This window comes from Cupressus sempervirens, chromosome 6 (genome assembly GCF_028749045.1).
Source record: "Cupressus sempervirens isolate cs-2001-9-10 chromosome 6, ASM2874904v1, whole genome shotgun sequence".
Classification (NCBI taxonomy): Eukaryota; Viridiplantae; Streptophyta; class Pinopsida; order Cupressales; family Cupressaceae; genus Cupressus; species Cupressus sempervirens.
Window position 1 is genome coordinate 698,753,752 of NC_143123.1, and position 9,589 is coordinate 698,763,340.

The 9,589-nt window shown below is 34.1% G+C and overlaps 2 protein-coding genes across 2 annotated transcripts; both read right to left on the minus strand.

The window, feature by feature from the left end:
• Positions 1 to 4,866: 4,866 nt before the first annotated feature.
• Positions 4,867 to 5,860, minus strand: LOC149554145 (G-type lectin S-receptor-like serine/threonine-protein kinase SD2-2). Its single transcript, XM_089790441.1, has 3 exons — positions 5,708 to 5,860; positions 5,584 to 5,616; positions 4,867 to 5,361 (listed from the first exon to the last, which is right to left on the minus strand). Exons 1-3 carry the CDS (start codon positions 5,858 to 5,860, stop codon positions 4,867 to 4,869), a joined length of 681 nt encoding a protein of 226 aa, XP_089646567.1.
• Positions 5,861 to 5,954: 94 nt separating this feature from the next.
• LOC149554146 (receptor-like serine/threonine-protein kinase SD1-8) lies at positions 5,955 to 6,991 on the minus strand. Its single transcript, XM_089790442.1, has 3 exons — positions 6,762 to 6,991; positions 6,222 to 6,702; positions 5,955 to 6,146 (listed from the first exon to the last, which is right to left on the minus strand). The coding sequence occupies exons 1-3, from the start codon at positions 6,989 to 6,991 to the stop codon at positions 5,955 to 5,957; spliced, it is 903 nt and encodes a 300-aa protein (XP_089646568.1).
• Positions 6,992 to 9,589: the final 2,598 nt, after the last annotated feature.

The window sequence follows — 9,589 nt, forward strand, 5'->3', positions numbered from 1 at the left end:
ACATAACAAAAATAAATCTTCACTTTATCTCTTCTTCCTTGAAAGTAGAAGTTTAAACCTCCTACATATCTCCAACATACCTATGATAGTATAATTAAACTTTTCATACTATTACAATTGACTTATACATTTACATTAAAATTTGGCTTGGCTATATTTTTTAGAACCGTTTTCCATGAAACACGAGAAACAAATTTTACTTTGTGGACTACGACACCTGACTTATCCACACGTAGACTTGTATGACTGGCTTAGCCACGGAGCAGCTTGACTACGACGACTGACTTAATCCCGGGGAGCTGCTTCTGGGACGACTGCTTTACTGGACTTGTTTGCCCAAAAATGTTTCTCCAAACCCTTTCCCACCTAACTATGAACCAACATAGTTGTTTCCCGGCCACAAAATTTAAAGCATTACTTTCAGATTATTAAATGTGAGAGTGTAGTGCATTCCTAGCTCTTTGGTATGAATCTGCAGCTCACAAGTTTGGAAAATTGGGGAGTTAATTTCTAAATCCAAGGCCTCTTTGAAGTGGCATTTATCTTTGACGAAAATATCCACCTTAGCATTTATTTTTAAGTACATTTTAAGGCTTGAGGAGGTTCATTCCATAACTAACGATGGGTGAAATCAGGGAAAAAGTTATGCTTAAGCCTGTTATGCTGCTCAAATTTCTGTAAAAATGTCCACTTTCAGATTTATTAATAATAGGTGAAGCTGTGAAGCTTTTGGCACTATTTCTGGCATACCCGATTTGGGGTTTCTTGAGAAATTTGGTGGATCTTTTTGATATTAGTTGTTTGATCTTGAAAATCTGATTAGAGGCCTGAAATATCATACAAAATTAGTAAAGGGACATTTCACATGACTTCTTAGTCCACACCATTCGCATTAAATAGTTTTTTTCTTTTGGCTATGTAAAGTGTTGATCTTTTGTTATTTGATTTATTATACTTTAAATTTTTATTTGAAATGAATTTTAATAATAGTGGTAAGCTATTTTTAGAAATGATTATGTAAATATTTTTTCAGATCATACTTCCATATCTATCATCTGAATGAAAGAGAAATAAAAGGAAAGAATGCTGGATCATACAATGTGATCTAAAAGTTGAAGGAAAAATCCTTACACAGTCTATTTCAAAAATAACAATTGAAAAATAAATTTTAATCATAAATGACTGTAAGATTCTTATATTCTTATATACTTATTCCAAATATTTTTGTAAACTTTGATAAAATATTCATTAAAATTACAATGCACGTTCAACAATTGAATTTAATTAGACTATCCCTATATACACAATCTATTCTTTATTTAAAAATATTTACTATTTTAATCAATGACATTCCATTTGTTTTCCTATAAATTTTCTTTAAAAATCTATATAAAAATATTAAATTGTATAAGCCTTTATAGATATAGATCAAAAAAGTTTATCAAACTTATATTTTAATTATTATCGAAAATGATCATTGCTCAGATTGCTAACATAAAGCTGATGAATTCTTGCTAATTGTTCTTGAAAGAATCAAATTTCACCGACTTTTTTCCTAAGAAAAGCTTCACAACTAAATATTAGCAACATAACAAAGATAAATAGATAAAATACAATTTTTAGAATTCTTTAATAGGATTAAAATGAGATTTAAGTTATTTGTAATAAGACAACTCATATTCAAGAAATGCAACCCTCTTAGCAAGAGCAGTTACCTCTGGGACCGAAAATTGTGAGGAGAAAGGTGTCAAGATAAAGGAAAAAAAAATTATATGTGTACTAGCACCTAGATATTATCCATAAAATTGTTGTAGGGCATTTCCATATTATCATTTAAATTACCATGCTAGACATGTAAGTAAAATGTGGGAACATAGACAAGATATTATCTATGCAATATGTTGAAGAAAATACTAGTCCTACTAAGTATATTATTGTATCCTACAAGCTACTGTCTATCTGACATGTTAGAAACACACTTATGTGGCTAACTCTATCAAAAAATGCATGCCAAATTTGAAAGCACATGTGAAGCACTAGTATTGTTTTAACATTTCCAAGTGTCTAGTCAAGCCCTTTAATAAAATATAATATATAAATAATCTACTAGTAACATCAAAAAATGCTAAAAATTCTATCTTATCTTTTAAACTATCAACAAAAACCCTAACATTCCTTGAACATGACACACCCACTTTTAAGAAAGAGTTCATCTTTCTATTTTTCATCAAATTTTCTCAATATAAAATTAAAAATACTACTAGGAAAATTGAAAGCTGATAAAAAATAATTGAAATCTAGAAATTTGATTAAATAGGAATTTAGCTCAGCCTATGGTATAAATGGGCTTGTTTTGCAATTTTTTTAGGTCCCAATGCAACAATAAACGTGTAATAGAAAGTCAAAAACATTAATCCCCACCTTCTAAAAAAAGAAAAGTTATCTCTATTTGGACAACTCACAAATAATCATGTATAAAAAAATATGTTGGTCACCACCTTCTAAACAGAGAAAAATTACCTATGTTTTGACAACTCGCAAATAATCATGCCTAAAAAAAATTATGTTGTTCTCTCTCTCTCCAATCAACTAATAATAGATTATACAATTGACTAGGCATGAATCAGAAGATCCAAATAGAAAACAAGGGCAATGAGGCTACATCAAAATTTTGATGGCTTTTACAATCCAAATTTTGTGCCGAAAAGTAATGGCAACCCATTTGTTCGATGTTTCTAGTTTTACAAATATCTGGAAAGAAAAAATAGAATTAGGGATGATGAGTAGTATAGAACAATAGAGCCCAACAAAATAGCAAATAGTCCTCTATACAACCCTGCCTGCAACGCTATCCTTTTGGGAGCACATGTCAACCTGCAAAGCCCTCCAAGTTTGAAGTTTGGTCTTAATATAACATGAATTGAGATTGGATGTGAAGGGAAACCAAGAAAGAATAATATTGATATATATGTCATCTATACATTTGAAATTTGTAGCAAAGATAGCTGAATACAATTTTCACAAGTTTTATGTAACTATTCAATTGGGGCCATTTCACAGATGTTTGGAGAACAATTGGTATTGTCAACTTCCTAATGAAATCTATAAGGTAAACATGCACATTTCTAAATTTTACATTGCTTAAATTCAATTATGACACTTTTTTCACTTTTTCATAGCCATTTTCCCATGCACCAATTTTAGTGATTCCTTTTCATCTTACAAATTGCTCAAAGTTTCTTCAGTCAATTCAAACATTCACTTTTAAAAATAGTTCCAAAATCAACTAAAGTTTCAATAAAAACTACCCGTGGATTAAACTCATTCAAAACAATCCAAAAGTACTTGATATAGAGGTCAATATAAAAAAAACTGCAACATCAACGAAATTTTAGGTAGAAAAAGAAAATTCAATAACAAATCACCAAGTCAAAATTCAGCAAAAATGGTTCCATCAAATACTCAACATAAGCAAAAATAAAATAAAAAATTATATGAAGTTGCATATAAAAAAATAAAAATCAACAGAAATTCTCTAGAAACATGAATTTGTGCAAGGAAAAAAGTCTCAGTTGTCATCAATCTTTAAAATATCTCACCAAATGCAAAGAATCCTTTAATACAAGCTTCGATAATCCACACCAAGCAATTTTTGTAAAAAAGAAATGAAGATCTGAATCTCCATATTAAAATAACACAATTTAAGATACGAAAAACAAGTCATAGAGAAACCAGTTTAGCGAGTAATAATTTACATATCGGATTAGATAAAACTAGTGATTGTCTAATGAACACATGAAATTCCTCAACCCTAACTAGTATTGTTGCAGCAAAGCCATCTTAATGTCTGGTTAGTCCAGCGACAAATTGTAGAAATATTTTTTGCCAGGTATAAATTTCTTCTTGTCTTTTCAGTTGAATTTGACAAGTTTCACCAGATATGGATGAACAAAGATAAAATGTTGCATGCTAAAAGACATTAGCCATATGTAATAGCCTCATCTGTAGCAGCCTATTATTTGAGTGAGTCACGTGAGGCTCATGTAACAAGACACATAAAATTTCTAGAGAAAGACACATCTCTTGTCCCTGCTAGTTATCCTAACTCTATTTTTGTTCAATTTTTGAGGCTAAAAAACAAAAAGACCACCGAGAAAAAGAAACATGCCCAATGAAGAAAGAGAAATTAAAATGCTCTAAATTGCGTATAATGAATTTTTTCATGCCAACTATAGGTTAAAATGAAGACTGAAGAACATGCACAATTACCTAAGCAGAACTAATGAGAAATAGAGCATTAATAACTTTAGTTCCTGGGATTAATAACATAACAAAACAAACATTAAGAAATTTGGCAAAGGAAAGGAGAGCGAATTCCCTTCAGAGTTTCCATTGTGATACCTTACATGTTTCACTAATTTCTTGCATTATTCAATTATAATTTGGAAAATGGTATTGTGAAGATTTGGAGGAAGGAGCTCCGTTCATGGTCGTACTAGACAAGAAGGGCTTTAAAACTAATCTTTGCATGACATACAATATTTAAGCCGATTTAGAAATCCTAAATTTGATTATGTCTTTTGGACCTTTCTACAGATTGTTGTTAATGACCAGATTTTATTTTATGATTTCCCACAACACCAGAATGTCACAACATTAAGGCGGCAAGCCCAATAGAAATAAGCCTATTGGCTTAAAAATAGTCAATGATTAATCTTTCAGATCTTCAAAAATCTAAACTATACAATAGAATTGGGAAGGTAAAGCATTTTCCATGTTGATACCAAGAGGCAACCACAATCCATGTGCATAAAACATTGCAAGTCTAATTTTCGTGTCTTTCACAACTATTGAAATCTATTTACGTCATATATCGCCACTGCTACTAGTGTTTTTTTGGTCTATTGGATTATCCATAAGCGCATAGTACTGAATTTGTGAAATTTGTGGCTGCAACTTCCCTTCCAGCATTAGCACCACTTGCCTTATGTTCGGCCTCACTCCCTCATACTTTTCAATGCATAACAACCCGGCAATAATTGTTCTTCTCACCTCTTCACTGTCAGTTTCCTCTGCAGTTCCTGCCTCCACAATATTAATTGTGTTGCCGTTGAAAATTTGGGAGGCAGCCCATGAGGGAAAGTAATACTTAGTTGAGTCTTGAATGCTTAAATCCAAATTTCTTCGGCCAAAAATGATTTCCAAAAGCATCATACCAAAACTGTACACATCAACCTTGGGAGTAATGGGAAGACCAGAGATCCACTCTGGAGCCAAGTATCCTCTCGTTCCTCTTCTTGTAGTGAGAACACGGCTGAAATCTCTACCCACAAGCTTTGCCAGTCCAAAATCTGCCAACTTCTAGTCAAAAAATTATTGTCGAGAAGAATATTTTCGGGCTTAACTTCGCAGTGAATGATACAATCTCTGCATTCTTCATGGAGATAAAGTAATCCTCTTGCTATGCCTAACGCGATCTCAAATCGAGTCTTCCAGTCGAGTACCTTATGTTTACCTTTAGATTTATTTGAGAAGAGTAAGGAACTAAGAGAGCCATTACACATGAAATCATAAATCAAATACCTTCTCTTGCCTTCTGCATAAAAGCCTCGGAGCCTGACTAAGAATGATAAATTAGTTATAGAGAGCTGATTTCTGCTCGGAATTGCTTCTCATCTTGTCTCTGTACACTGTTCATCTTCTTTACCGCCACAAGTGTACAGTCTACCAGACGTCCTTTGTACACCGTGCGAAATCCTCCGCTCCCCAGCTTTGTCCTGAAATTCCTAGTTGCAATCTTCAACTCAATGTAGCTAAACATTCTTAGACGAGAAATCGAGGAATCTGCATGACTCTCCATCGATCGTAGCGTTTACAGAGGCAGCTACTCGAATAAAAATATTTGCATTGGTTTTTGATGGAAGAGAGGTACGCAAGTTCAAAATATCGCCTGACTAGATTTGGCAGGGCCCTGAAGGCGGACTGAAAGCAAACGCAGTGCAAGAGCAGTTGAGGAGGCAGGCTTTCTGGCAATCTTTCTTCGTCATTGTAGGGTGTGACGATGCGGATTCAGCAGCAGCCAAACTGTTGCTCGGATCTCGTAATCCGTAGGTGCTTCCATTTTTGGCATGGCAGTTTAAGGGGCTCTGTCGAACACAGCCACTCGATCACGACTCTCGCAAATCCCAAGCGCGAGTGTCTTTTGGGGCTAAGCCTTGTACGCAGCTGCAGAACTGAAATTTGTTGGAGTTGCAGATTCCGTAGGCGCCGCAGAGACCATATATGGAACAGGGTTCTGCTGGTCGAGACCAGAACATATTCCATTTACTGTCATCAAGCAGATCATATGCTTGCATTCCTCCAGACTTTGTTAGGACGAAACATGAGAGCATATTCTTGGTACCATTCAATGTATACTTGACATAACAGCCAGAGTGAGTGCTTTCAACGCCGACATTGTAGAAGTAGACTTGGTTTATCATCCATGGGATTTCGCTGAAAGACTTGCCGTCCCAAGTTCCATATTTCTCCGTTTGTTTGGTTCCAGATGGGTCTGCTTGACAAGAGAAAATCCCAGGAGAAGGATCTACTGGGCTTTTCCAATAGACGAGCTTTTGCTGCCCACCGAAGCTCATCCCTGGCAACAAGGTGTCGACGGGATAGTCAAAACTCTGCCAAACAGCTTTAGATTTGTTGGCATCACTGCACATCACAAAATTACCAGAATCTAGTAAAACAGCCTTTTGGTCACATTGGCAGACCAAAGAGATGCACCCATTGCGTCAAACAGTCCAAGATCACCTCCTCCTGAAAGCTTCAAAACGCCAGAACTTTCTCTTGCAGGAGTCTCCCTGTTGGCCACCCAAACAATCGTATTCTCTGTTATATTGGCATTCCAGATGCCAATATACCAGTTACTCGTACCATCTGGGCTGAAAAATCCCAATTCAGATGTGCCATTTCTCGAAATTATTGTCTGATTTCTAGTCATCGATTCGCCCAAGAGAGTGTCCACCTTTGACTGCAGAGCCGTGAGTTTTCAGTTGGATACACACTATAAATACACAGATCCAGAACTTTTTATTGGTTTCGTCCATCACTCCCAATATAATTTACTATCTAGCGCTCAAGTAGAAAGGAAATTATGCTCAGGCGGAAACACCCCAGAAAGAGAAACCTCACTCCCAACTCAAAGTTTCCAATTTCCCAGAAGCGAGATGTGAAAATTCATTTTAAAGAGGTTGGTGTGGTTGCATAACGTAGGGTTTAAAATAAAATAAAATTGTTTTTTGGGGATATGACAGCCATTCACAAAATTAAGCTGAGGGTGAAAAGTATAGTGTTCTTCCAAACGCATGGAAATTTATTTGGTAGTGTTGCGTAACAAAGACTTGAGAGAAGCAACTCTGCTCATATGTCAAACGTTGGCCACGATAGAGACAGGAGAAAGAGTGGCAGAGTCATCCAGGGGAATTAATATGCGAAGACATTTGGCACGGGAAACATATGAAAAGTTGGTCATATGTGCAAAAGTCTTTGAAAGGGCCAAAGTCGGTCATATGAGCAATAGGCATCGAAAGGGCAATGAATTATTAATAGAGGAAGAGTCTAGGAGTGTGATTTTAACTATTTCACATTAAGCTTGGCATGTTCCGTGACCTCTTGAACAATCATAATGCTTATTAGTCCTGCATATGTAGGCGGAGACTATAGTTTTCAGTCTCTTTTTAACTAATAGTTCATGTTTTGAAAACTGTGCAAAGGGAAAAAAATGTTCATTAATCTTATGGTCTAAGTTAATTTCTCTATTAAGTGAAATTTTAGATTTAAAAGAAAATTCAACTGAAAATTAGAGAAGTAGAGCAAGTGCCATTTTTCAAATTGTTCAATAGACGCGTGGCAATTTTCAAAGGAAACATCTTCCATGTGATGGCATCTCACGGTGTAACCTGTCTTGTGTTGCATGTGCATGTAAATAGAAAAAATCTTTAGAGGTCAGGGGGCCTCGTGTGGTGAGAATTGTAATTATGGACTCAGGAACATTAACTTTTCTTGGGTTAGCTTCACATTCAACATAAGAAATTTGCCACAAGATTTTCCACTGGGATTCATTTTTAGTGCTGATTTTGTTGCTTATCAAGTCAGTTCCCATTTCTAGGATACTTTCTATGGTGTATTGTGCAATGAAAAAATATAATCTTTAAACACTTCCATTATTGGAGTATGAAGGTGTTGCAACAGAAGATGGTTGAAAGCCTACAGTTTGAACACCTTTGTTCATATTAAATTTTCACATCAGATGCTCTTATATTTTAAATTTAGACTTACTTATTTGATTTTATTTCATTCCTCATTTGTTGTTTGTTGTATGATTGCAGAGAATACTATGGATGGAGGCACTAGAGATGTTGTTGGGAATAAATATCATTTAAATAAAGTGAGGTCCATTTTAGTAGTTATCAACACAAGTCTATCAAACTTAATTTTTTTTTTCAGTTAATTGAGTTGTTAATTTTTTTATGTATTTAAATATATTATTAAAATTCTGTTTCAAGAGAAAAGAAAAAAACTGTGTTAAATTGTTGCAGATGTTTTAGTCTATAATGTGATTTTTTCAGGTATTTGACAGTCTAAGCATGGATCTTTTGCAAAACTTATCTAAATTTATTTGAGATCTTTAGTAATTCAATTTTTGTTACATCCTTTAGTAATTAAAAAATGGTGTACAATATATGATGTATAATTGCTTTTGACTTCTAGTTTTTCCTATATATATATTTCAATCATGAATGAAGTTTTTGCTAAATTCAATTTATCAATCTATCTGCACATTCCAAGGCTTCTAGTTTTCCCACTACTATTTTCATCACTGACTAGAGGTTTTTTCCACAAAATTAAAAATTTGTTCTCCCCTGCATTGACTATTTTCTTATGGCAGTGAACAATCTTGATTTTGAAAACTCATTTTCCTAATCTAGCAATTTACTATGCATGTTATTAGGATAGTCTTCTTGAAAAAAAAAAATTGTGACACTCAATGGACCAATCTTTGAAAAGAAAATGCAAAAAATTCAATGCTTTTTTAGCGTTGTCTGCCCCAATATGGGCTTGCACCATTTTTCAAATTTATCAATTTCATCTGTTGTACTCAAATCTCATTCAGAATCATCTCCTACATCAAACATAATATATGTTCATTCATATCACAGAATTTAAAAGAAGCAATGCCATTGTCATCAAATTTATACAAGAATTTGAAAGAAATAAATATTATTCTACAAATATTTAGCTCAATGTACAACAATTTACCTGGAAACATAGGCCATGGATTACCAACTCTTCTAGTGCTAGAAACCTATTAAGAACCCTTATTCTAGGAATTCTTGGTTTACAACATTGCCTCGATTATAATTTTGAAGACCGATTTTATTAACTAATTCTCCTTTTGAAATTTCATGTAGTAATTTAAGCCTAGTGTATTGCTCAACATCCATGAGGCTTGTTTCTGTCATTATGGCTTAGATAGCCTATGTTTAGGTGCATGAGATTGGAAGAGCGCATATTAAAGTTTCTCAACTTAAAATAAATA

Excerpts from the sequence above, each read along its gene's own strand:
- LOC149554145 (XM_089790441.1), bottom strand. The coding sequence starts at position 5,860 with ATGGAGAGTCATGCAGATTCCTCGATTTCTCGTCTAAGAATGTTTAGC. Across the intron at positions 5,617-5,707 it reads TAGACTGTACACTTGTGGCG|GCTCCGAGGCTTTTATGCAG; the intron begins GTAAAGAAGATG and ends ATTCTTAGTCAG. Across the intron at positions 5,362-5,583 it reads TATGCAGAAGGCAAGAGAAG|AAGTTGGCAGATTTTGGACT; the intron begins GTATTTGATTTA and ends TTTTTTGACTAG.
- LOC149554146 (XM_089790442.1), bottom strand. The coding sequence starts at position 6,991 with ATGACTAGAAATCAGACAATAATTTCGAGAAATGGCACATCTGAATTG. Across the intron at positions 6,703-6,761 it reads GCAATGGGTGCATCTCTTTG|TGATGCCAACAAATCTAAAG; the intron begins GTCTGCCAATGT and ends TGTGATGTGCAG. Across the intron at positions 6,147-6,221 it reads AATTTCAGTTCTGCAGCTGC|AGCCCCTTAAACTGCCATGC; the intron begins GTACAAGGCTTA and ends TGTGTTCGACAG.